Raw genomic sequence first — 26,647 nt, 5'->3', positions numbered from 1 at the left:
TAAGGATCCATGCAAACTGGTAAAAGAAATAAAAATGGTTTAGTAGTGTCCAGGAGCGTTTAGCAGTTTTTTCCTGCTGGAAAAACGCTCCAAAAACTCTACAAAAACTTTTTTTCTGCTCGTAGACGCTGAGCTCAAAAAATGGTAATAGCATAAAGTAGTGTGCATGGACACATAGGAGAACACTAGCTTCTAGGAACAAAAATAAAAATGCTGATAACGGCGTCTAGGAGCTTACACAACAAAAAAACAAAAAAAAAAAAAAAAAAACACAAAACCAAGAAAAAAAAAAAAAAAAAAAAAAAAAAACACTAGTGTGCATGGAGCCTAATGCTACTATAGCCTTGCTGTGAGTGATAAAAGTTTGATCGTTATATTATAGGGACCATATAGGGGTGGTTATGATGAGCAGCTAATCCTGGCTAAAACACCTGAAATAGTAAGTTTTGGGGTTTATTGTGCTACCTTGTCTTATTTTAAAGCTGGGTTGGTGTGATCATGACTTTTGCACATTATTTTTAATGACAAATTTTTGAAAGTGATTTGTAAGGTATAGTCGTCCATAAGATTCTGTACACCAGCTCTGATTTAGCTCTGGAAATGTATACATAAACTGGCTGTTTTTCACTGTCTGTGAAGAATGGACTATAAAAATCAAGTTAATAATTAAATAGGAAATCTAAGGCTTGTTCAAGGTAAACAGTAGCAGGGAGCCTGGCAGAGACAAGCACTACTATACCTAGTCATAGTCTTTTTTTTTTTTTTTTTTTTTTTTTTAGCAGACTGGTTGATTTACTAAAGGCAAATAGACTGTGCACTTTGCAAAATGCAGTTGTACTCTGGAAGTGCAGTCGCTCCAGAGCTTAGTAAATGAGGCAAAGCACTACTTTGCAGAATACCCAATCATTGGAAGGAAAATAAAAACAGCAGCATTTTTGCTTGCACATGATTGGATGATGGAAGTCAGCAGAGCTTTCGCTCATTTACTAAGCTCTGGAGCAACTGCCCTTGCAGAGTGCAGTCTATTTACCTTTAGTAAATCAACCCCAAAGTATCTTATTTAACCTCCCTGGCGGTATTCCCGAGTGTAGCTTGGGGTAAAGTTTCAGCACCACAAGCGGTACCCCCCCCCCCCCCCGAGCTACACTCAGGAATACACTGCAGCGTTGCTCCGGGATCCCTTCTATACTTACCTTGTCCTGCGCTCCCGCGATGTCCCTCCTGCAGCTTCCCGGGCAATGTCGTCCGGCTGATGCCGGCATCCGTCTTCCGGGTTCCGTTCCCTGTGACGTCGGGACGTACGAGGGACGGAACCGGCGGGAAATTTAAAAAAGTCAAAAGGTGACAAGTCACTAAATTCACTAAAATCACATAGTATAACATTCCTGTATCAACCCATTTCACATACATTTTGTCCCGAGTGCTTTGTCCGGCGCCCTGCCTGCATTTTTACTGTTCTTTCTGCCTGGAAACTGAGAAACGTCCATGGCGTCCAAAAAGCGTCCCTTTAGGTCAGACGCGGTTTTAGACCGGCTAGAGAACAGCGATAGTAAATCAGAACCACTTGCAGAATTGAGTGATAATGATTCGTGGGGGAAATTCCACATCAGACACTGAAAACGATTCTGCGACTGAGCTCAGCGATGTGTGAACTTGGCGCTCTATTTCACATTTCAGTGTTTTGGTTTGATTATATTATTGAATTACATTTATTATTATATTATGTTTTATGATTATTTATTATATGGGCAGCTCAGTGGCTAAATGGTTAGCACTTCTGCCTGGCAGTACTAGGGTCGTTGGTTCGAATCTCAGCCACGGCACCTTCTGCATGGAGTTTGCATGTTGTCCCTGTGTGGGTTTCCTTCGGGAACTCCGGTTTCCTCCTACACTCCAAAGACATGCTGGTAGGTGAATTGGATCCTGTCTAAATTGGCCCTTGTATGTGTATGTATGAATGTGAGTTAGGGACTGTAGATTGTACACCCCTTGAGGGTTAGGGACTGATGTGAATGTACAATATATATAATATATATATATATATATATATATATATATATATATATATATATATGTAAAGTGCTGCGTAAATTGACGGCGCTATATAAATATCTGTAATAAATAAATAATTATAATTTATGGTTTCGCGTTTCAAATTTTAACATACCCGGGATGTTTACTAGACTCTTGTACGGACAGATTTCAGTGAGTTATTCCTAAAAATTACAGCCTACAATAAAAAAAACTACATATTTCCCTGCAAAAAAATGTACCGCTTTGAGCACAGAAACACTGACATAATCAGACTGCTAGGGAGGTTAACAATGTTTATACATTTTGCCAAAACAAAAAATGTATTTCATTTTCAGTAAAACTACAAGGGTAGTCTGAAATGTTCACTGAAGGAGTGACCACACAGACATGAAACCTTATCACTGCACCAAGCCACTCTTCCAGATGATCAGTGCGGAATATGGCGCACGCTCGTTGTACAGGTTTGCTCTTAGTAAACAGTTGGCAACCCCCGAGGTCCAGTTGAAAATGGAGAAACTGGAAGGCAGCAGCTTGAAGTGTTCTATCAGTGGGAAAAGTGATGGCAACAGTATTCTGGGGTTTCTGAAAGAAAGTGGAAGGCGGCTTGAAGTGGTCCAGCAAAGTGACAGCCAATCGTCTGCGTGCTGCACACACCCTCAGGGTCCTAGAAGACTGTTGCCATCACTTTGCTGGAACATTTCAAGCCGCCTTCTTTCACTTTCTCCTTTTTTAACTTGACTACAGGGGGTGCCAAATATTTGTAGAGTACAAAAAAAAAAACAACGTATAACACGCATGTGCCATTTTCAGTGCTAAACATCTGGAAGAGCAGCTTGGTGCAATGATAAAGTTCCATGTCTGTGTGGTCACTCCTTCCGTGTCGGGCCACGAACATTTCAGACTACCTTCCTAGTGTGTACTCACATGTCAATTACTGTTATTTTTGTTTTTGTTGTAGTAAGAGTAGATTAAACACTAAATATTGGGGTCTATCCCATTGATATCACTCTGACGTCCAGTCCAATTTACGGCTACGTGCAGATTGGTGGTTTGGCCAGTAAACATCAAATTCCAGCAATTAAGCACCCAGGAAGACCAAATGCAGTATTCAGCCCCACTGCCAGCAGCCTATCCAGGTATGATATTCTGAATTTCTGCATTCCAGGCATTCGTCACTGAACGCATACTGTTCTAAATGCAAGTACCGTTCGGCACGGTGTCCAGCCGCTGTGTATTTCAGGACATCATTTTAATAGACTGTTGGCAGCGAGTCTGCATGCTACACCTGTGCTTCTGGGTGTCCAAAAACACTGGGATTTGATACAGACGGGCCAAACTGCCTGCTAGCATTTAGGCTTTAAAGTGATTCTGAAGGCTCAAGGGTTTCTGGGTGCAGCCCCCCCAGGCCCTACTATTACTTACCGGAGTCCCATCTTGATCCAGTGATGTGCAGGAGAGCAGCGGCTCTACTGGGTCTCTCTCCCCATTGTCTCACACAGCAGTGGAAGCCATTGGCTCCTGCTGCTGTCAATCACAACCAGTGAGCCAATGAGGAGAGTGGGGGACAGGATCAAGCCGCGCTGTGTGTGAATGGATGCACAGAGGGCGGCTTGGGAGCAAGCCCATTTCAGTGCCCCCATAGCAAGACCCAAAAAAAGAGAAGGATCAGGGCTGTTCTGTGCAAAACATGTTATTTGTTTTAAAAAAGTTATATTTTATATCTATATCTATCTATAGCTACATCTATCCATCCATCTATGTATCCATCCAACTATGTATCCATCCATCTATGTATCCATCCATCTATGTATCCATCCATCTATGTATCCATCCATCTATGTATCCATCCATCTATGTATCCATCCATCTATGTATCCATCCATCTATGTATCCATCCATCTATGTATCCATCCATCTATGTATCCATCCATCTATGTATCCATCCATCTATGTATCCATCCATCTATGTATCCATCCATCTATGTATCCATCTCCCTTAGAACCACTTTAAACTCATAGACCATGTTACCCTAATGGCATTCTTCTAATGCAAACAAAAGTAAAGTATTTTCTACAGAAAACCTAAAAGGCCAATCACGACACAATAAACCGTATTGTGCTAAACAGCCTGGACAGAAAGACTACCGTATATACTCGAGTATAAGCCGAGTTTTTCAGCACATTTTTTGTGCTGAAAAACGGCCCCCTCGGCTTATACTCGAGTCAACCGTCTCCAGGTGTGGGCGGGATGACATGCCGTCCCTGTCATCTGGACACACCCCCGGGATCAATCCTCGCCGGTGATTGGCCGCCGGAACTGTAGCTCAGGAGAGGCACACAGGCGCCCAATCACCGGCGAGGAGGTGGAGCTTGGAGAGGAGGAGCCGAGCGGCACCGCGAAGATCGAGCGAGTGAAGAGGAGGAAAGCGGCCGGAGAAGGAAGACATCTGACCGGTAAGTGTATACCATGGGAGAGGAAGGGAGCGAGCGAGCCCAGGCTGGAGCAGGGGTCACCAACGATGGGGCACTATTCCTCCCCCCACTGACACCAACGATGGGGCACTATTCCTCCCCCCACTGACACCAACGATGGGGCACTATTCCTCCCCCCACTGACACCAATGATGGGGCACTATTCCTCCCCCCACTGACACCAACAATGGGGCACTATTCCTCCCCCCACTGACACCAACAATGGGGCACTATTCCTCCCCCCACTGACACCAACGATGGGGCACTATTCCTCCCCTCACTGACACCAACGATGGGGCACTATTCCTCCCCTCACTGACACCAACGATGGGGCACTATTCCTCCCCCCACTGACACCAACGATGGGGCACTATTCCTCCCCTCACTGACACCAACGATGGGGCACTATTCCTCCCCCCACTGACACCAACGATGGGGCACTATTCCTCCCCCCTCGGCTTATACTCGAGTCAATAGTTTTTCCCAGTTTTCTGTGGTAAAATTAGGTACCTCGGCTTATATTCGGGTCGGCTTATACTCGAGTATATACGGTATATGTCACAAATTGGGGAGACCTCTACCCATATTTAAAGATGAACTCCATCCAAAAGGGGAAGGTCTGCCTGTCTGCCTCCTCCCCCCTCCACTGCCACTTTTGTCATTTTGGGGGGGGGGGGTTGTAGGTTCCTGGTTTTGACAGGTATCCACACCCACCTCTGGGTCTGAGCACTGCAGCGATCTGAGCTGGAAGTCAGCCCCCCCCCCCGCAACCTTTTGGAACAATTCACAGGCCCCAGAAGCCACTGGCCCACCTATTCACAGAGCGCAGCACGCTTTTGCACATGTGCAGCAGGAAACCGGCTGTGAAGCCGCAAGGCTCCATTTCCAGTTTCCCTTACTGAAGATGGCGGCGCCAGCATCCGAAGCCAATTGTAAAACCAGCTCGGGTGAGGACATCGCTGGATCCCTGGACAGATAAGTGTCCTTATATTAAAGGTAATCAACAATAGTATTGTAGCTGCTGACTTAAGTTTTTGGGGGGGGAGCCCGGAGCTTCACTTTAAGCAATGTGTTTGGGCTCAGCTTGTTAAGGCAGCCACACATAGATTGAAATTCGGCTGGGGACTGGCCAAATTTCGATCCATGTATGGGCAGACTGGTTATATCTATCAACTTGTTTACAACCAGCCTTTCGCATTTTTCCCCAATCGACCAGTGCCGCTGGCTACAGCCGGAAATACTGATCACTGGAATCTGACAGTGAGGAAGGCTCCCTGCTGTCATATTACAAAGGCTCAGCAGAAGCATTCCCCCACCCACATCATATGTATGGATGGGGAAACCAGTTCAATTTTTTCGTTCAACCCACTAGTTGAACGCAGTGGTGTATTTAGGTTTCGTGTTGCCCTAGGCAACACAAAAATCGGCTCCTCCCTGACCCTGACAAACACTCCCTCCCCCATGATAAGAGCCTGACATTGACCAACAACACCCCACCTGAGACAGCCTTCCACTACTACCGCCCCCCATGCACTGGGAACCCCCCACCCCAGTGAGAAAAAAAAAAAAGACACTCACCTTCAAAGCTCCGGACATCTCCGGGAACAAGAGTCGGGCTCTGCATACTCCATCAAGCAGCCCTAAGCCTCTCTCAGATCTCACCTGTTGCTCATACTGTTTGTGTCCTTTCTTACATCCCTTCTTTCAGGGGTGGCGCTGCCCCCCTGAAAAATTTTGCTGTCCCCCTGAAAAAATGCCACCCTAGAGCATGATACGACCTGCCTTATTTGCCTGAGAGGAAGTGGCCAGTGGTGCCTGCTACTGTATGCTTCCCTCTAATCATAGAGGCCAAACAACACGTCATAAAATTCTAATTTGTGTACATATCAGATAAGTAAGCGTTAAATGCTGTGACAGATGGACAGAGTGTCACTGTATAAGATGCAGATAATGCCCGTTTCAGCAGTGTCTCTAGACAGGATTAAGGGCCCTTTCATACCAAAATACACTGTTAACCAGCCTTGCCCAATGCCCAGACAAGACAAAAATCTAATGTGACCGAACGGCAAGTGGAAAAACCAGCAGTTTTCTGATAAAAGTGTTATTAAAACAATTTCAACTTCTGAAATCAAGACCTAAGCTAGGTTTTGCCTCTTACTGTGCAACTGTTGTTCCTTCTCCCTAAGGCTACGTTCACACTAGCGTTGTGTGCAGGTGGCAGAGAGGCGTTTGGGAAGCGTTTTTACCGCTTCCCAAACTCCTTGGACAATTCTGCACATTGCAGCACATGGTGCTGTTCTAACGGGAGCGTTAGCGTCACGGCAAAACGGACGTCTCTGGTCCAGTCAGGAAGCGTTGAAGCCTCCTATTCTAGTCTATGGTGTCGCTCCGCAAACGCCCGGCCGGCGTATGCGGTTGCGACGCGGTTGCGGGGCGTTGCTGAGCGATAACACCATTCAAACTTCATTCTAGGAATTTGTGGGGCGTTTTTAACGCTCGGCAAACGCCTAGCAACCGCCACTAAACCGCGCATGCGGCATTTGCGGCGCGTTAAAAAACGCACCGCAAACGCCGGACCAGCGCTTGCCAAACGCTATAGGGGGCGTTTGGTAAGCGTTGGTAAAACAGTCAAGTGTGAACGAGCCCTAATTGTGCTGGTCCTCTCTACGCTAGTGTCGCTGTTTTCAGGGGAACCTGTTGCCTTTCAGGGTCCCATGGAGCCACTCTTCCATGTATGCTCCCAGAAGACAAAATTCAAGCCCGTGCTACAACACTGTCTGCTAGGCATGTTCAGAGGCTACGGTGGTGTATGAAATTATGGGACATGTAGTCCTGAGGAGAAGGGCAGGGGGACTACTATGGAGTGGTCAGTGGGTGCTCCCTGACTGAGAGAACAAAGAATCGGCACACAGGAACCAAAGTGCCGCGGTGGAGACGAGAATTGTGTTCCTCAACTTATATTTAAAAAGTGTTCGCTCACCTTTACAGGAAAAAAAAAAAAATGGAAGGTGAACACCCTTCACCCTCCCCACCCCCCAATCTTTGCTGTACTTACCTTTGGGAATTCTGAACTGTTAGTACCCACACAGGCCGTGCAGGAATTTGGGATCCCTCGCTCTTCTCTGTGCAGTGCTTGTAGGATGGACCAGAGCAATTCTGGTTTGTCAGCATTGTCAGAGCATTGCTGTGATCCATCCTGGAAGCACTGCACAGAGAGGAACGGGGATTTCAGACCCCTGGATGGGCTGTGTGGGCACGGACAATACAATGGGGGACGGTGTTGCAAGTTCGCCTCTTTTTTTTTTTTTGTAAAGGTGGAGCAGGGGCGGACTGACAACTCATGGGGCCCCCAGGCAATAGGGGATCATGGGGCCCCTGTGTCCTTGCCCAAACTCAAAAAAGCCTATGAAAAAGGTACCAGGGAATCTCATGGGGCCCCTGGGCAGTGCCTGAGTTTCCAAATGGTCAGTCCGCCCCTGAGGTGGAGTAACACTTTAAGCAAACATTTATTGTCTTCAGATTAATTGCTCTATACAAATTAAAAATTTAACACTAATAAATACATGCAGCTTACCTACTACGATACACAGAATATAACTGGATATAACATTTATAGGGAAAGTTGATCCAGGGAATATCCGATTGCCTCTCGGGGGATCAGGATGGAATTTTTTCCCCTGCAGGAGCAAATTGGATCGTGCTTTGCTGGGTTTTTTTTGCCTTCCTCTGGATTAACTGTGGGTGTAGGATTATAACTTTTTTCTTTTTTTTTTCTTTTTAATGGCTGAACTGGATGGACTTTTGTCTTTTTTTCAGCCAGACTAACTATGTAACTATATGTAAAGTGGAACTTCACTCTCCCAATCAGCACTGACTATTTGTATTCCTTACACTGCTAGCATTAGTAAATAATTAGCAAGGTATATTAGACTGACTTGTTTTAAACTTTTTTTTACATTTCTTCAGTTACTTCCAGGTTTCCAGGCCTAGTCAAAATGATGTCATACATCCCAGGAGTCTTCATGAAGGGAGGAGGGGTTTCCAAGCTAAGCACACCCTCCTGCCTGTATGCCTGAGCTAAGGACAGATGGATACCAGAAAGTAAATGTAACATGAATCATCTGCCCTTATTCAAAATGGCCATGGCCAGAAATGCTAGGGGGTGTTTTTCAAGAGATTCCTCCTCAAAATAAAGCATGGAGACGTGGATGGATGGGGACGTTTACTTTGAATATTATGATTTATTTATGGTACTTATATAGCGCCGTCAATTTACACAGCATTTACCTATATATTGTACATTCACATCAGTCCCTAACCCTCAAGGAGCATACAATCTAAGGTCCCTAACTCACATTCATATACAAGGGCCAATTTGGACAGCAACCAATTCACCTACCAGCATGTCTTTGGAGTGTGGGAGGAAACTTGAGTAACCCACACAGGGAGAACATGCAAACTCCAGGCAGGTGGTGCCACGGTTGGGATTCGAACCAACGACCCGAGTACTGCCAGGTGGAAGTGCTAACCATTTACCCACTGTGCTGCCCTACTATTATTATTATACAGGATTTATATCGCGACAACAGTTTGCCCAACGCTTTACAATATAAAGGAGATGATACAATTACAATACATTTCAGTACAGAAGGAATAGGAGGGCCCGGCTCGTGGAGCTTACAATCTAAAGGAAGGGGGAGGTGATACAAAAGGTGATAGCTGCGGGAGATGATCTGGTGGAGGTGATTCAAGTACAGTTCTTAGGAGGAGGTGGGGTAGGCTTCCCTGAAGAAGTGAGTTTTCAAAGATCGCCTAAAGGCAGACAGGGTGGGGGCTGACCGGACATGCTGTGGTAGGGAGTTCCAGAGGATGGGAGAGGCTCTGGAGAAGTACTGGAGGCGAGCGTGGGAGGAGGTGATGAGGGAGCTAGAGAGGAGGATATCATGGGGAGGGGTGGAGTGGGCGATTTGGGCGATATCTGTGGATAAGGTTGGTGATGTAGCTAGGGGCAGTGTTGTGGATGGCGGCGATAACTGCGGAGGATGATCTGGTGGAGGCGATTCAAGTACAGTTCTTAGGCGGAGGTGATTCAAGTACAGTTCTTAGGCGGAGGTGATTCAAGTACAGTTCATAGGCGGAGGTGATTCAAGTACAGTTCATAGGCGGAGGTGATTCAAGTACAGTTCTTAGGCGGAGGTGATTCAAGTACAGTTCTTAGGCGGAGGTGATTCAAGTACAGTTCTTAGGCGGAGGTGATTCAAGTACAGTTCTTAGGCGGAGGTGATTCAAGTACAGTTCTTAGGCGGAGGTGATTCAAGTACAGTTCTTAGGCGGAGGTGATTCAAGTACAGTTCTTAGGCGGAGGTGATAAGTACAGTTCTTAGGCGGAGGTGATAAGTACAGTTCTTAGGCGGAGGTGATAAGTACAGTTCTTAGGCGGAGGTGATAAGTACAGTTCTTAGGCGGAGGTGATAAGTACAGTTCTTAGGCGGAGGTGATAAGTACAGTTCTTAGGTGGAGGTGATTTAAGTACAGTTCTTAGGCGGAGGTGATAAGTACAGTTCTTAGGCGGAGGTGATAAGTACAGTTCTTAGGCGGAGGTGATAAGTACAGTTCTTAGGTGGAGGTGATTCAAGTACAGTTCTTAGGCGGAGGTGATTCAAGTACAGTTCTTAGGCGGAGGTGATTCAAGTACAGTTCTTAGGCGGAGGTGATTCAAGTACAGTTCATAGGCGGAGGTGATTCAAGTACAGTTCATAGGCGGAGGTGATTCAAGTACAGTTCTTAGGTGGAGGTGATTCAAGTACAGTTCTTAGGTGGAGGTGGGGTAGGCTTCCCTGAAGAAGTGAGTTTTCAAAGATCGCCTAAAGTCAGACAGGGTGGGGGCTGACCGGACATGCTGTGGTAGGGAGTTCCAGAGAATGAGAGAGGCTCTGGAGAAGTCCTGGAGGAGGTGATGAGGGAACCTAGAGAGGAAGATATTATGGGAAGGCGATATCTGTGGATGAGGTTTGCGATGCAGCTGGGGGCAGTGTTGTGGATGGCTTTGTAAGCTGTGGTTAGATTAAGAAGGATTTTTGATTTGTGGTGCTCAGATGCCGTCTAGATCCACTTTAATGTATAATTCATGAGTTTAAATGCATAAATAAATTTAGCAACATTAAAATCTGCATAATAGCTGTAAGCGGTCTAGAAATGTAGATGTGTTATTACAAAGTAACTATCTCATCAATTCATTGTAGCATATATCTATGTTTAAACTTATGGAGTAAGGAAAAAAAAAAAAAGAGAAAGAGGCAAAAGAGGCACTTTAAACATGACATACCCTCTTCAGCGGGACCGTGCTTCGAAACCAGTTGTAGTCCGGGGAGATTTTGATGGCTCCCATGGTGGAGAGAAAAGAAACCTCGACAGATCTGTGGGGTGGAGAGGCAGCATGTGATGAGTCAGTATCAGGAGAAGCACACACTGCAATCACACAAAGGCCGCCTTTCTGCTATATCCTGCTTACATCTCTCTTATCTGCCTAACAGAGCACATGACAAGAGCAGGGAAAACACAGCTCACTGGTGATAGAAGAGATCACTGATAAAAAGACGTTACATTGAAATTTATGTAAATGGGGTTTTTACCTTCACTTCAAAATATATCAGGAATAAAGTGCTGAAAGATTAAAGTGCAAGGCTCTGTTCACACTAGCTTTGTCAGCAGGCGTCAGACAGGCATTTGGGAAGCGTTTTTAACGCTTCTCAAACACCTATGAAAATTCTGCACATGGCAGCACACAGTGCTGTTCACACTGAAGCGTTAGCGGCAAAACTGATGCCTCATGTCAAGTCAGGAGGAGCTGAAGCTTCTCATTCAAGTCAATGGTAACGCTTCTCAAACGCCTGGCAGGCGTTTGCGGAGCGTTAATACAATTAAACTTCATTATAGGCGTTTGTGGTGCATTTGTAACACTTTGCAAACACCTATAAAACGCCTCAAAAACGCGCATAGGGCACTTGGGGAGCTTTAACCACTTACAGTCCGGACACTTTCACCCCCTTCCTGCCCAGGCCAATTTTCAGCGCTATCACACTTTGAATGACAATTGCGCGGTCATGCAACACTGTACCCATATGAATTTTTTACCATTTTTTTTGAGACAGATAAAACTTTAATTTTGGTGGTATTTATTCACCGCTGGGATTTTTATTTTTTTTGCTATGTAAATGAAAATGTCCAAAAATTTTGAAAAAAAGTGTCTTATAAAATTTTGCAAATAAATATTTCATCATAAATCTTGGCCAAAATTTATTCCGTTATCTTTTTAGTAAAAAAAAAAAAAAAAAGCCAAAATTAGTTTATAACCAAAAATTATAATTTTTAAACACTCTTTATTACATTTTTATTTATTTTTTTATATTATTTTACATACTGTCACCCTAGCAGTACAGTGTCACCATGGTGACACTGTACTACTTTTGGGGGGGGTGAAGATTTTATTTTATTTTTTTTACACTGATTGCTTTTACACCCATATAGGATGTAAAAGCAATAATTTCTCCTTCTCTCTGTCTGCATTCTTGCACTCAGAGAAGTACTGAGTGAGCTGTGATTGGTCACAGCTTGTCACATGGTACAAGGCTGTTGTGAATAGCCTTGTATCATGTGACCTCTGAAATCATTCACAGATTTCACACGTAGTAAGCAATGATGTCAGAAGTGACATCTTGCTTACTGCTCTGCATGTGATCACCGATTGGCCAATCAGTGATCACATGATCGGGACCTCACACAGAGGTCCCGTCCGACGATCGATGTTTCACTGTGTCTGGAGGACACAGCGGGCACCGGATCGCCGGGCACGGCCACCCGACCCTGCAGTGCCACCATCCGGCCGTTTATATACAACAGCCGGTCGGGAAGTGGTTAAAACGCTTCCCGAACGCCTGTCTAAGGCCTGTCAAACGCTATAGGGGCATTGGCAGGAGTTAGGCTACGTTCACACTAGCTTTGTCAGCAGGCGTCAGGGAAGCATTTTTAACGCTTCTCAAACGCCTATGAAAATTCTACACATGGCAGCACACAGTGCTGTTCACACTGAAGCGTTAGTGTCAGGTCAAAACTGGTGCCTCATGTTGAGTCAGGAGGAGTTGAAGGCTCCCATTCAAGTCTATGGTGCTGCTCCTCAAACGCCTGGCAGGCGTTTGCGGTGCGGTTGCGAGGCGTTTGCGGAGCGTTAATACAATTTAACTTCATTATAGGCATTTGTGGTGCGGTTTTAACGCTTGGCAAACGCCTATCAAATGCCTCAAAACCGCACACAGGACGTTTGGGGAGCGTTAACGCTTCCCAAAGGCCTGTCTAATGCTATAGGGGCGTTTGGAAAGAGTTAGAAATAAAATCAAGTGTGAACGTAGCCTAAAGGCTGAAAAAAGAACAACAAAAAAAAAACTTGTGTGCAGCTCCCCCCTCAGCCCCCCCGATATTTAGCCGAGTCCCATCACGATCCAGTGATGTGCACAAAAGCATTGGCTCTCTCCTCATTGGCTGAGACAGCAGCGGGAGCCAATAGTCAATCACAGCCCGTGAGTCAATGAGAAGTGAGAGGGGCCGAGGCCGAGCCACAGCTCTATGTGTGAATGGACACGCAGGGCAGTGACTTAGGAGCGAACCTGCTTGGGTGCCCCCGTAGAAAGCTGTATGATCTGGGGGCACTCGGTAGGAAGGAGGGGCCAGGAGTGCTGGTGGGGGACCTGAGGAGGATTGGGTCTGCTCTGTGCAAAACCACTGCGCAGAGCAGATAAGTATAACAGGTTTGTTATATTATTTTTATTTTTTTTAAAGCTGAACCTTTAGAATCACTTTAAAGTGATATTAAAGGCAATTTTTTTTTTTCATTTAGTAGTAGTTATGGTACGAATTGTATGAAAATTCTTGGCTGGAGCAAATAATAAGGCAAGTATTATAGCTTATTTCTCTGCCCCACTGCAAGGGGGCTTAAAGTGATATTAAAAAGGTAGGTTTTTTTTTTGTTTTTTTTTTAATAACAAACAGGTTATAGTTACCTGCTCGGTGAAGCGGTTTTGCACAGAGCAGCCCTGATCCTCCATTTCTGGAGTCCTTCGCCGATACGTCTGGCCTCATGCCCCTGCCCACTTGTCCTCCTGAGGATTTACCCCCTTAATGACCAGACCATTTTTTGTGTTGCAGTGCTGCGTTATTTTAACTGACAATTGTGCGGTCATGCAACGCTGCACCCAAATAAAATTTACGTCCTTTTATTCCCCACAAATTGAGCTTTCTTTCAGTGGTATTTGATCACCTGTGGCTTTTATTTTTTGAGCTATAAAAAAAAAAAACTATTTGGGCATTCTCACACTGGGGGGGAACTGACTTGGTGTCACTGACATTCCCAGTGACACCAATACAGTGATCAGTGCTATTAAAAAAAAAGAAAAAAAAAAAAAAAAAAGCACTGACACTGTACTAATGGCACTGGGCAAGAAGGGGTTAACATGAGGGGCGATCAAAGGGTTAACTGTGTGCTGGGAGCATTTTACTATGGGGGAGGTGTCTGTGTGCTTCACTGTAAGCACACTGCTCTGGATGACACAGCCATCCAGAGCAGTGTGCCTGAGCCAACAGGAAGGAGGACTGTTAGTAAACAAAGCAGTCCTCCTTCCTGTCGGAGATGCTCGGTAATCACCGGGCGCTGGCGGGTAATCACCGGCTGGGACCTGGTGATTGACAACCACAGCTGCGAATGGTGGCGCAGGTATGTGCGCGCCCCCTACCCAGAAATGCAAAATCATACATACATATACACACACACACATATGATTTTGCGCACCCCTGCCGCCCTGTAGCAGTACATAAAAAAAATACATAAAACAAAAAGAACATGTTATACTTACCTGCTGTGTGTAGTGGTTTTGCACAGAGCAACCCTGGATCCTCCTTTTCTCGGGTCCCCCACACATTCTCCTGGCCCCTACCTCCTGTCTGCTGCCCCCACGGTAAGCAGCTTGCTATAGAGGCACCCACAGTTCTGTGTGTCCCGCAGCTCAGCCCCACCCCCTCTCTCTCCTCATTGCCTCACTGGCTGTGACTGACAGCAGTGGAAGCCAATGGCTCCTGCATCCGTCTCAGCCAATGAGAAGAGGAAGTCCTGGGATAGCTGGATCAAGAGGGAGCTTAGGTGAGCATTGGGGGGGGGCTGAGGGTGATGCTGCACACAGGTTTCTTACCTTCATGCATAGAATGCATAAAAGATAAAAAAAACCTTGAGCCTTCACAACCACTTTAATAAAGCTGGAAAACTCTGCATGATGTTTGAGTCAAGTTTGATGAAGCAAACCTCTTTCTTAAAGCAGAAGTTCACCCAAGAGGGGAAGTTCTGCATTTCCTCCTCTGCCATGTTTGGAGTGTCTTTTGGGAGGGGAGCGGCAATGGGTACCTGATTTTGACAAGTACCCGCTTCCAATTCCGCTCCGGCCGCCAAGGTGAATGGAGTGGAAATTCCTCTCCCCCCTTCCGCTGCTGCCTTTTGGGACATGTCAGAGGTCTGGGTGCAGTGTGATTTGCGCATGCACAGCTGGTTGTGGAGACACAAGGAGTCACATTTGGCTTCCCACAGTTAAAGGCAAAACTTTTTTTTTTTTTTTTACACAGAGTAAAGAGGGATGAGAACCCCTGTCAGCTTTTATTGCTGTCTGTGCCCCCTATTAGGGAGATTCACCCTCTCTATTTGTCCTGTTCACCATTATTGAGAGGGAAGAAAATCACATATTTTAGGTTGTCCCCAAAAAAGAAAGAGGGGAAATCTTTAAATGGGACACTAGTTCTGGTGACCTGGGGATCCCCAAGGAATTCCCTTAGTTAGAAGGGATTTCCTCTCACTTCCTGTTTGGCTTGGGACAGGAAGTGAAGGGAAATCTCCCCAATGAGTCACAGATGGCAAAAAAAAAACAAAAAAACAGGGGTGTGGCAATTGTGCACTTAGACACATGGACGCTGGCAACCATTTTGTAAAGATCTACCATTTTGTCTTCCTACGTCTCCCTCCCTTTTGTATGGAATGTGGTCTGTAAACGACCTGGGGTCGAAAGTGCATATCATGGCTGTAAATCCCTAATTAGCCTGGTTCCAGAATGTCTGCTTGACAAACACTTTCCTCTGGCCAGTCGTGAAACCATAACTCAGTCGGTCACGACCTGCAAGCATGACAGCAGAGGGTGCCATAAACCGTACATCCCACGAGTAATTTTTCATACAAATTCATAAACTTCAGCAGGAACTGGGCACATTGATATGAAGTATATATTCAGATAGGTCATTTTAATATGAGTCACATGACACCTTACATCCCTATGTAGCGCCTACAAGAGGGTAGAAAGCAATATCTTTTATCCGGAGTGGCAGGATATGCTACAATTTGGTATCTGTATGTTTGGAATACGATTCTAAATATTAATCTTCCAGTTGCTAGGATGCTACATGTACCCATTGAAGGTTATTGACCGTAGTATGAACTTGTAAGGGATTTGGTCATAACCTTGCTCACCGCCTAACACCCATCCCCAAATGATGCAATTGGCTCTTTGCTTTCAGGAGACACCCTTTTGAGATACTAGAAAAAAGGCTGACATGCCTGGAGAAAGTAAGATATCTCCCTTTTAACATCAGGAACCATCTTTGGGAGAAAGGCAATCTTTTTGTTTGGACGATTGGACTCTGTTCAAACCAAGGACTTTTGCAAGTATCCTACCTTCTGAAACTTCTTTCTTTTATTTCTCTGTTTTTTTGCGCTCTCTCTCTATATAGATATTTGTTACATTTTTTCTGTAAATATATTTTAATTGCACCATTTTGACCTTTTTAGTAATAAATCCTATTTTCTGAAAAGTGTTGAACTGTTTCTAAAGCTCTTAATGCAAACTAAGAATCCCTGTCTCTGGAGATTGCTACTGTATGTATAAATCCTCTGAATACATCTGTCTGTGGTGACAGTGTATACAGACGCTTATTCTAATATCATAGTGTTACTGCTAAGATTTGTGAGTTTCCTCTTTCTCTGTAAAAAAAAAAAAAAGTGGTGGTGGCAGTGTGAAGGGTTAATTGCGTAATTAACCTGACCCAGTAATAATCGCTCTCAGGCTGCTGGCACATAGATTGCGGTCCAGCAAGCTGGAAAATCTTTGTGCAGGGTGCAGCTGAGAGTGGCATTGTTACGCAAGTGACAGCACGATCTGAGATCAGCTGGTCCTTCAGTCACAAGTTGGTGAGAAGGGCTGGGGTCTGACGCCGCGCAGTGTCACGAGGGGTTATAACCCTCCCTTACTCTATCCAAAATGAAAAAAAAAAAGTTTTGCCTATAGTTCTACTTTAAGACGTCGGCGCCTGGACCCGAAAACCAGCAAAAAGCCAGGTCAGGTGATGTCATCGCTGGATCCTGGGACAAGTAATTGTGTGTTTTTTTTAAAAAGTCAGCAGCCACAGTATTTGAAGCTGCTGACTTTTTGTTAACAAGGTGAAGTTTTTCACCTTGTAAAAAAAAAAAAAAAAAAAACACACAACACACACACTTTAGTTATGCGCATTCGGCTCTTTGTCTGTGAATATTAATTGAAGGCCATTCATTAAAAATCTAGTAAGAGCTGAATATGTGCAGCAAGAATCAGAACAGATGGCAGCCTACTACGGTCACAACAGGAAGATAAATGCAGAAGTGACAAATTACAACGTTATGCTAAAGTACATGGCCACAACAACTTATCAAGAAGCCACAAAATGAGCAAAGTAGTTATTCTAAAAATTCTCAAAAAAAAAAAAAAAACCACGTCATACTTAACTGCTCTGTATCCCAGAAAATAAATAGAGGGGAAATCTTCCAATGGGGACACTAGTTCTGGTGACCTGGGGTCCCCAAGGGTTTTGTACAGAGCAGCCCTGACCCTCCTCTTTTTAGGTCCCCTGCAGGCAGTCCTGGCTTCTCCCCCCACTCACAAGCCTCTTGCTATGAGGACACTTGAGCCACACTCCTGTAAATGGCCATTGTCTATTCACACAGAGAGCGCCACTTGGCCCTGCCCCCCGCTCTCTCCTCATTGGCTCACTACTTGCGACTGACAGCAGCAGCAGCAGCAGCCCATGGCTCCCACTGCAGTGTGAGCCAATGAAAAGACACCCGAGAGAGCCGAGGCTCTCATGCACACCGCTGGATTGAGATCAGACTCAATGTAAGCAGCATGGGGGGGGGGGGGGCTGAGGGAGGAGAAGCACCAGTCACGATCGCGGCGTCAGATCCCAGACCTTCTCACCAAACTCGTGACCGAAGGGCTAACCGATCTACAACCGCGATGTGACGTGCATAACAATGCCACACCCAGCACAACGATTTTCCAGCTAATGGATACCGATTGATGTGCCAGCAGCCTGAATCAATTGTTACTGGGTCAGGTTGATTACGCAATTACCCCTTCACACTGCCACCACCTCCTTTTTGATCAGAGAAAGAGGAAACTCTGCGTCCAGCTATAACACTATAATGGTTGATATAATCGACTGCATAACTTGGTCATAATACACACACACATACGTACAGAAAACAGCACAGCCAAGAGATAACAGGGAGACGTTAAAGGGTTAAGTTACTTGCCATTAAGCCTTGGATGTAAGCAGATCACGTTTCAGAGCGAAAGGTACAGGTCTCCCTATGTGGTATATTGATGTTAAAATTGGGAGATGTCTTCAACTCACTACTCTTAGGCTTGACAGCCTGCTTTAAAGTTTCCCAGCAGGGGGTGGTTCTGAAGTAAAAGACCAATCCCGTTTATGGAGGGATCGTCAGGCGGAACCCTAAACTGGAGCCAACATCTTTCATAATTCATATTCTGGTCCATAACTTCCCATCTGCACAAGCGACAGTCCACCCGTGGGTATATTATTATGCAGACAAGCCTGGGGATTATTTAGATATGAATTATGAAATTATATATTGCACGGTTCACAAGTTCTTTCGGCTTCCCTGATGGTCCGAGATAAGCGAGTGACCCATCAAGCTGTTCGCCTGCGCATTGGCCATCTGACGAGGTGTCTGGCTTTTATGTAAGTCTTTCATATTCCAAGCTATGAGACATAGGGGAAAAATTGATTTCTTAAAAATGTTATCTGGTGTGGGCTTCTTGGGAATGCCTTGAACTCCTGGGAAGGCTCTGTTATCTTTTCACGAGGCGTGACATTACACAGGTACTTTGGCCAGTGAGACTCCAGCTCTTTTGGGAAAGCTGGTCCTATCTCTTCCTAGGTGAGAAAGGATACAGCTTTCACAGACAGCTCGGCACCTAGCTAGAGATCCCTTGGCCGGCCAGTGACCCATAACCAGCGCGCGCGCGCGCGCACACACACACACACACACACACACACACACACACACACACACACACACACACACACACACACCACTGTGCCTCTCAGGAAGGGAGGGGGAAGGAGAATGAGGGAATAACATGGCTACTCTTAACAAAATGGCAGACTGCATCAGTCTCTGGGGCGCACGTTTGCGACAGCACCCAGAAGATTTTTTTCATCTTAATGCATAGAATGGATGAAGGTTAAAAAAAACTTTCTGACTTTAAAACCAGTTGAAAAAGGAGATCTCTGGTTACAGCATACACTTTAATTTTATAACATCAGCATTGTAATAACACAAATACTTCTGACAACCCAATATCCAAAATCTCCTTTCATGTTGTGGGTGCTGCCTATCTGCTGGCCTGTCTCTTTCTGCAACTTGCTGCATTCCCTGCGTGCTTTGCAGCTTCTCCTCCATTTCTAAGGACTACATATCCCATGGTACCTTGCAGCCTGAAAGTAGTAATTCCTGTACTCACTCTGCCTCCTGAAACTCCTCCTCTCAGAAGGCGGGCTCTGTGAAATGTGTGGCACAGCAGTGCCTACTCACAGGGCATAGTGAGTATGGGTCACAGAATTCAAGGAAGATATATGGCTTCTTGATAAGTTGTTGAACCCTTGTGAGAGATATAGATATATATAAGAAAACGGATCGGTGGAAAGCAGTGGAAATGGAAAGCGGCCTTAAGTAGGCCATAGATGAGTCAAAAACCAAGTGTTCTGTTGATCGAAAAATGAAAATGGCGCATACGATTGTGCCATCATTGGTTTCATTTTTCTGCAAAAAAAAAAAAAAAAAAAAAAGGAAATCCAGCATGTGGAATTAGGCACTTTTGACTGCAGCACAAAAATCGCACATCACAGCTGGCACACTAAAGATGCGAAAAACAAATTAATTTGATTTGACTATCGACATGAATTGTCAATTTGATTTTGCATCTTCTACGGCCTGCATTAGTGCTCTTTCAAACAGTAAAAATTAGTGGTGCACCGAAATGAAAATTCTGGTGCTGAAACCAAAAATTCAGGATGCACTTTGCTGAAAACCAAAACGCAGTTTTTAATTTTATATATATATATATATATATATATATATATATATATATTTATATTTATATATTTTTTTTTTTTTTTAATTAATGTGGCTGGCAATTTTGCATTGCAGTCAATGTGGACTCGACTTTGCATGAAAATCTACGAGACGCGATTTTGCATTAAAGTCACTAGGGGGCGTTTTTTGCATGAACGTCTATGAGACGCGACTTTGCATGTATCGGCACCTATATCGGCACAATGCTGATAAAAGTCTTTTTGCTATATCAGGGCATCCCTAGGAAAAACAGGTGGCTGAGCCACAGTTTTAAGACTGCCCCAAACTGTCCCAACAGGGGGGCTGTAAAAATGCTGCAACCACATTTTTAACTTAAGGTGCAGTTTGACAGGCAGTGCCGCCTGTCTAACTTAGCTATTGAGTTTAATGGGGATGCTCCACAAATGTGGCAGCCGGTGGCGGTAAGCCTGCGCAAACCAGTGGCAGTCGGTGGCGGTCAGTCTGTACAAATCAATGGCAGCCGGTGGCGGTCAGCCTGCGCAAACCGGTGGCGGTCAGCATACATATTAAATGATTTATTTTGTTCTAAAAAAACGTTTTTCCCCCAAACTGCGGATCCGGCTAAACTTTGTAGCCAGTAATATTATAAATCATCTCCATGGGCACTATCAGGGTACTGGGGTGCAGAGTACGTAATCCCTGGCATTCCCGCCTTGGATGTCCATGGCACACTGCAGATCCATCACAGACTGCCTACTACACCACGTTCCAAATTATTATGCAAATTCTATTTAAGTGTCACAAAGATGAAATATTTAGTTTTTCAGTTTAACTCATGGATGGCATTGTGTGTCAGGGCTCTTTTGATCACTGAAAACAATCTGGGACACCTGTGATAATTAGATTGGCCGGTGAGCACAATTTAAGGAAAAACTACTAAAGGAGGGTGTTCCACATTATTAGGCAGAGCACCATTTTCAAGCAATATGGGGAAGAAAAAAGATCTCTCTGCTGCCGAAAATAGTGAAATAGTTCGATGCCTTGGACGAGGGATGAAAACATTCGATATTTCACGAAAACGTAAGCGTGATCATCGCACTATGAAGAGATTTGTGGCTGATTCAGAGCACAGACGGGTTGGTGCAGATAAAGGCACATTGAGGAAGATTTCTGCCAGATCCATGCATCGGATCAAGAGAGCAGCTGCTAAAATCCCATTACATAGCAGCAAACAGATATTTGAAGCTGCTGGTGCCTCTGGAGTCCCACGGACATCAAGGTGTAGAGTCCTCCAGAGTCCTGCAACTGTGCATAAACCTTCTATTCGGCCACCAATAACCAATGCTCACAAGCAGAAACGGCTGCATTGGGCAAAAAAATACATGAAGACTAATTTTCAAACAGTCCTGTTCACTGATGAGTGCCGTGCAACCCTGGATGGTCCAGATGGATAAAGTAGTGGATGGTTGGTGGACGGCCACCCTGTTCCAACAAGGCTGCGACGTCAGCAAGGCGGTGGTGGAGTCATGTTTTGGGCATGAATCATGGGAACAGAGCTGGTCGGCCCCTTTAGGGTCCCTGAAGGTGTAAAGATGACATATGCAAAGTATGTGGAGTTTATGACTGACCACTTTCTTCCCTGGTACAGAAGGAAGAACTATGCTTTCCGTAATAAAATCATCTTCATGCATGACAATGCACCATCTCATGCTGCAAAGAATACCTCTGCATCAATGGCTGTTATGGGGATAAAAGGAGAGAAAGTCATGGTGTGGCCTGCATCCTCCCCTGACCTCAATCCTATTGAGAACCTTTGGAGCATCCTCAAGCAAAAGATCTATGAGGGTGGTAGGCAGTTTACATCCAAACAGCAGCTCTGGGAGGCTATTCTGACATCTTGCAAACAAATTCAAGCAGAAACTGTCCAAAAACTCACAAGTTCAATGGATGCAAGACTTGTGATCTGCTATCAGATAAGGGGTCCTATGTTACAATGTAACGTGACCGGTTCAAATGTTTAAAAAGTTAAAATGTTGTTAAAAGTTTGATTGAAATAGCTTTTGATTTCAGTAAATATGCTGCAAACACAACAAATGACAATTTTCAGTTCTTTACAACCTATAAAGTGTTTGGAAACTTACTGTGCGGAATAATTTGGAACAAAAATCCTGTTATCATTAGGAGGTTTGTTCAATAAAATGTGAATTGTACTCTGAATAGTTGTAACATGAGAATTATGCCGACTGTTATTTACATCAATTATTTAGGTAAATGAGAAAAATATAATTTGCGTAATAATTTAGAACACGGTGTAATCTGGAGTACAAAAGGTTTTTCGGTCCATTATCTGAGGCCAAGGTGTGTGACACCAATGAGGCCGCCACCTCAGGTGCCACTCGGTAAGGGATGGTAATAAGGCCTGAGTGTTCATACCAGACACCATGTCCTCAGTGCAGCCTAGTACCTGTATACACAAGGCAACGCGACCAAGACACTGGTGGCGGCTGGGCCAGACAGTGCCATTGGTTGTTGGTGCACCATAACAGTCAATGACCTTGTACAATTCAGCTGCCTGCATTCTAGCAACTAATGATGCTGTGCATCCCAGCTTCCAGAGTCCTAGCAACCAAAGCCACATCATTGGTTGCCAGGATGCTAGTGGCAGCTGGGTCAGTGTCACTGGTTGTTATGGTGCACCGTAACTATGATGTGTACAGTTCAGCTGCCTGCATCCTAGCATTCAATGAGTGCCCCAGCCGCCAGCATCCAAGCAACCAATGACACATGCCATCATTGCATGCTAGGATGATGGTGGTGCCTAGGCCAGACAGCATCACTGGTTGTTAACCCCTTGGCGCCGGTGCCTCCCGGTCCTTTAAGGGTTTCAGAAGCCAGGATGGGGTTTAGGGTCACATGATCGGGAAAGGTCCAGATCGAAAGAGATCGGGACCTTTCCATGAGAACCGGAGGTGTGTGCTGGGAGTATGCAGGGCGTGCGCTCTCAGCACGTTTTTTTTTAATAGAACACAAATGTGCGGTCGCTCGGCGTCTAGGCCCAGATGCCGGGAGGCCGCACATTTGCGTTCGGCTGGCGCCAAGAAGTTAAGTGCACCATAAAAACAATTGATGCTTTAAAGCTCGGCTGTCTGCACCCTAGCAACCAATGACACACAGTCATTGGTTGCTAAGACGCTGATCACTGGTTGTTACTGTGCACTGTAACAATCGATTCTGTTCTGCTCATCTTAGCAACCAAGGATGCTGTGCAGCCCAGCTACCAACATCCTGGCAACCAATGACACATAGCAACACTAATTGCTAGGATGACAGTGGTGGCTGGGGCAGACAGTGTCAAAGGTTATCATGTTGCACCATAACAACCAATTACGCTGTACAGCTGTACAACTGCCTGCAGCCCAGCAACCAGTAACACATGGTGTCATTGGAGCTTGGATGCTGGTGGCCGGGCCAGAATATCACTGTTTGCAACAACCAGTGATGCTGTACTATGCCACATGCCCCCTAACAACCAATACCACTGTGTGGCCCAGTGGCTAGTGTCCTAGCAACCAAAGACATAAACCGTCATTGGCTGCTAATATGCTACTGTTGGCAGGGCCAGACCGTGTCATTGGTTGTTGTGGTGCACCATCACAATCAGTGATGCTGTATTGCTCAGCTACCTGCGCACTAGCAACCAATGATGCTGTGTGGGCCAGCTGCCAGCATCCTAGCAAGCAAACACACATAGCATTATTGGTTGCTAGGATGCTAGTGATGACTGGGCAAGACAGCGCCATTGGTTGTTATGGTCCACAATAACAACTAATGGAGCTTTACAGCTCAGCCTCCGCACCCCAGCCTCCAATGATATCGTCCAGCACAGCCACCAGCATCCTAGCCACAGAATTAGTTGATGGTTTGTCGATTAGCTGGTGGCATGCTGGACCAGACAGGATCACTGGGTGATATGGTGCACCACAACAACGAATAATAGTGTACAGCTCTGCTACTTGCACCCTAGCAACCAACGATGCTGCGTGACCCAGCTGCCAGCGTCTCAGCAACCAATGACACAAAAAAGTCATTAGTTGTCTGGAAACTGGCTTATGTCTGGGTCAAACAGCATCACTGGGTGTCATGGCGCACCATAACAACCAATGATGCTGTACGGCTCAGCTACCTGCACTGCTGGGGGCTCTGGAGGCCGGGCCACAACATCATTGTTTGCAACAACCAATGACACCGTTCAGTTCAGTGGCATGCACCCTAGTAACAAATGACACCGTACAGCTGAGCCGCATGCACCCTAGCCACCAATGATGCCGTACAGCTCAGCAGCATGCACCCTAGTAACAAACGACACCGTACAGCTCAGCCGCGTGCACCCTAGCAACCAATGACGCCGTACAGCTCAGCCGCGTGCACCCTAGCCACCAATGACGCCGTGCAGCTCAGCCGCGTGCACCCTAGCAACAAACGACACCGTACAGCTTAGTTGTATGCACCCTAGCCACCAATGAGGCCGTACAGCTCAGCCGCGTGCACCCCAGCAACCAATGACGCCGTGCAGCTCAGCCGCGTGCACCCCAGCAACCAATGACGCCGTACAGCTCAGCCGCGTGCACCCCAGCAACCAATGACGCCGTACAGCTCAGCCGCGTGCACCCCAGCACCCAATGACGCCGTACAGCTCAGCCGCGTGCACCCCAGCCACCAATGACGCCGTACAGCTCAGCCGCGTGCACCCCAGCCACCAATGACGCCGTACAGCTCAGCCGCGTGCACCCCAGCCACCAATGACGCCGTACAGCTCAGCCGCGTGCACCCCAGCCACCAATGACGCCGTACAGCTCAGCCGCGTGCACCCCAGCCACCAATGACGCCGTACAGCTCAGCCGCGTGCACCCCAGCCACCAATGACGCCGTACAGCTCAGCCGCGTGCACCCCAGCCACCAATGACGCCGTACAGCTCAGCCGCGTGCACCCCAGCCACCAATGACGCCGTACAGCTCAGCCGCGTGCACCCCAGCCACCAATGACGCCGTACAGCTCAGCCGCGTGCACCCCAGCCACCAATGAGGCCGTACAGCTCAGCCGCGTGCACCCCAGCCACCAATGGCGCCATACAGCTCATCTGCGTGCACCCCAGCCACCAATGAGGCCGTACAGCTCAGCCGCGTGCACCCCAGCCACCAATGACGCCGTACAGCTCAGCCGCGTGCACCCCAGCCACCAATGGCGCCATACAGCTCATCTGCGTGCACCCCAGCCACCAATGAGGCCGTACAGCTCAGCCGCGTGCACCCCAGCCACCAATGACGCCGTACAGCTCAGCCGCGTGCACCCCAGCCACCAATGAGGCCGTATAGCTCAGCCGCGTGCACCGTAGCCACCAATGGACGTGGAGAACATTTAGACCGCACTGCATTGTGCCATACTGCACCTCAACGTGGTGCTGTGCATAGAAGAAATGTGGCTTCTGGTTCAATAAAGTTTAAAAAGAAAAAAAACTGTTTCGCTTTCTACAATGCATTTCAACGTGCGTGTGCACACCATAGACCGGCAGACGCACACCTTGTGTGAATGAGCCCCTCCCCCTCAGATCTATGGGCCAGGCTGAACACACACATCCTCCTCTACACACAGGAGGCCGCCCTCCCCGTCACATCCCCGTCACATCCCCGGCTCCCCTCACACATTACCTCCCCGGTTCTGGAGCTCCCTCTCCGCTCCCCTCACAACACCACCGCCCGCTTTCTTCCCGGGCCGTGTGACGTCACGATCATATGACCAGGCATGAGGGGTGGGCGGAGCGTCCTGTCACATGAGAGAGCTTTACTTCCTGGCGTTGCTTCAAACGTCGCCATGGATACCAGAATGTCCTCCACTTCCTTTCATGCGCAGTGTGACCAATGCTGTGTGCTTCTTCCCTGATCTCTCAGCTCTCACCATTCCTGGATACTATTATTATTATCATACAGGAGATATATTTATACTATTTTGCCAAAAGTATTGGCTCCGCCCTCCAAATCATGTGATTCAGGTGCTCCAATCCCCTCCATGGCCACAGGTGTATACAATCAAGCCCCTAGGCATGCAGACTGCTTCTACAAACATTTATGAAAGAATGGGTCGCTCTCAGGAGCTCAGTGACTCCAAGCGTGGTCCCGTGATAGGTGGCCACCTGGGCAATAAGTCCATCCGTGACATTTCCTGGCTACTAAATATTCCACGCTCAACTGTTAGTGGGATTATAACAAAGTGGAAGCAACTGGGAACAACAGCAACTCAGCCACCAAGTGGTAGGCCACGTCACATGACAGGGCTGGGTCAGCACATGCTAAAGCGCACAGTGCGCAGAAGTCCCCAACTGTCTGCAGAGTCAATAGCTAAAGATCTCCAAACTTGGTGTGGCCTTCAGATGAGCCCAACAACAGAGCGTAGAGAGCTTCATGGAATGGGTTTCTATGGCCGAGCAGCTGCATCCAAGCCTTACATCACCAAGTGCAATGCAAAGCATCGGATGTAGTGGTGTAAAGTACGCTGCCACTGGACGTGTTCTCAAAGTAATTCTTTGTTATAAGCAAATTGTGTAAAAAAAAAAAAATACTGATCACTTCCCCAAAGTAGTACAATGTTACTATGGTAACATTGTACCACTTTGGTCATAGTGAAATATGAAAAAA

At 46.3% G+C, this 26,647-nt stretch overlaps 1 protein-coding gene across 1 annotated transcript in view; it reads right to left on the bottom strand.

The window, feature by feature from the left end:
* SPG21 (SPG21 abhydrolase domain containing, maspardin) overlaps positions 1-25,770 on the bottom strand; it is a 57,014-nt gene extending 31,244 nt beyond the window's left edge. The window contains exons 1-2 of the mRNA XM_089656664.1: positions 25,664-25,770; positions 10,832-10,922 (exon numbers count right to left, since the gene is read on the bottom strand). Of these exons, the coding sequence (XP_089512790.1) occupies positions 10,832-10,894 (63 nt within the window). The 5' untranslated portion in view covers positions 10,895-10,922; positions 25,664-25,770. The remainder of the gene's footprint in view (positions 1-10,831; positions 10,923-25,663) is intronic.
* Between the last annotated feature and the right edge of the window lie 877 nt (positions 25,771-26,647).

This window comes from Staurois parvus, unplaced genomic scaffold (assembly GCF_062004578.1).
Source record: "Staurois parvus isolate SC_StPar_1 unplaced genomic scaffold, SC_StPar_1.0 ptg000927l, whole genome shotgun sequence".
NCBI classification, from domain to species: domain Eukaryota; kingdom Metazoa; phylum Chordata; class Amphibia; order Anura; family Ranidae; genus Staurois; species Staurois parvus.
Note: the sequence above shows the minus strand (reverse complement) of the source record. Positions and strands in the feature narration are given on the sequence as shown.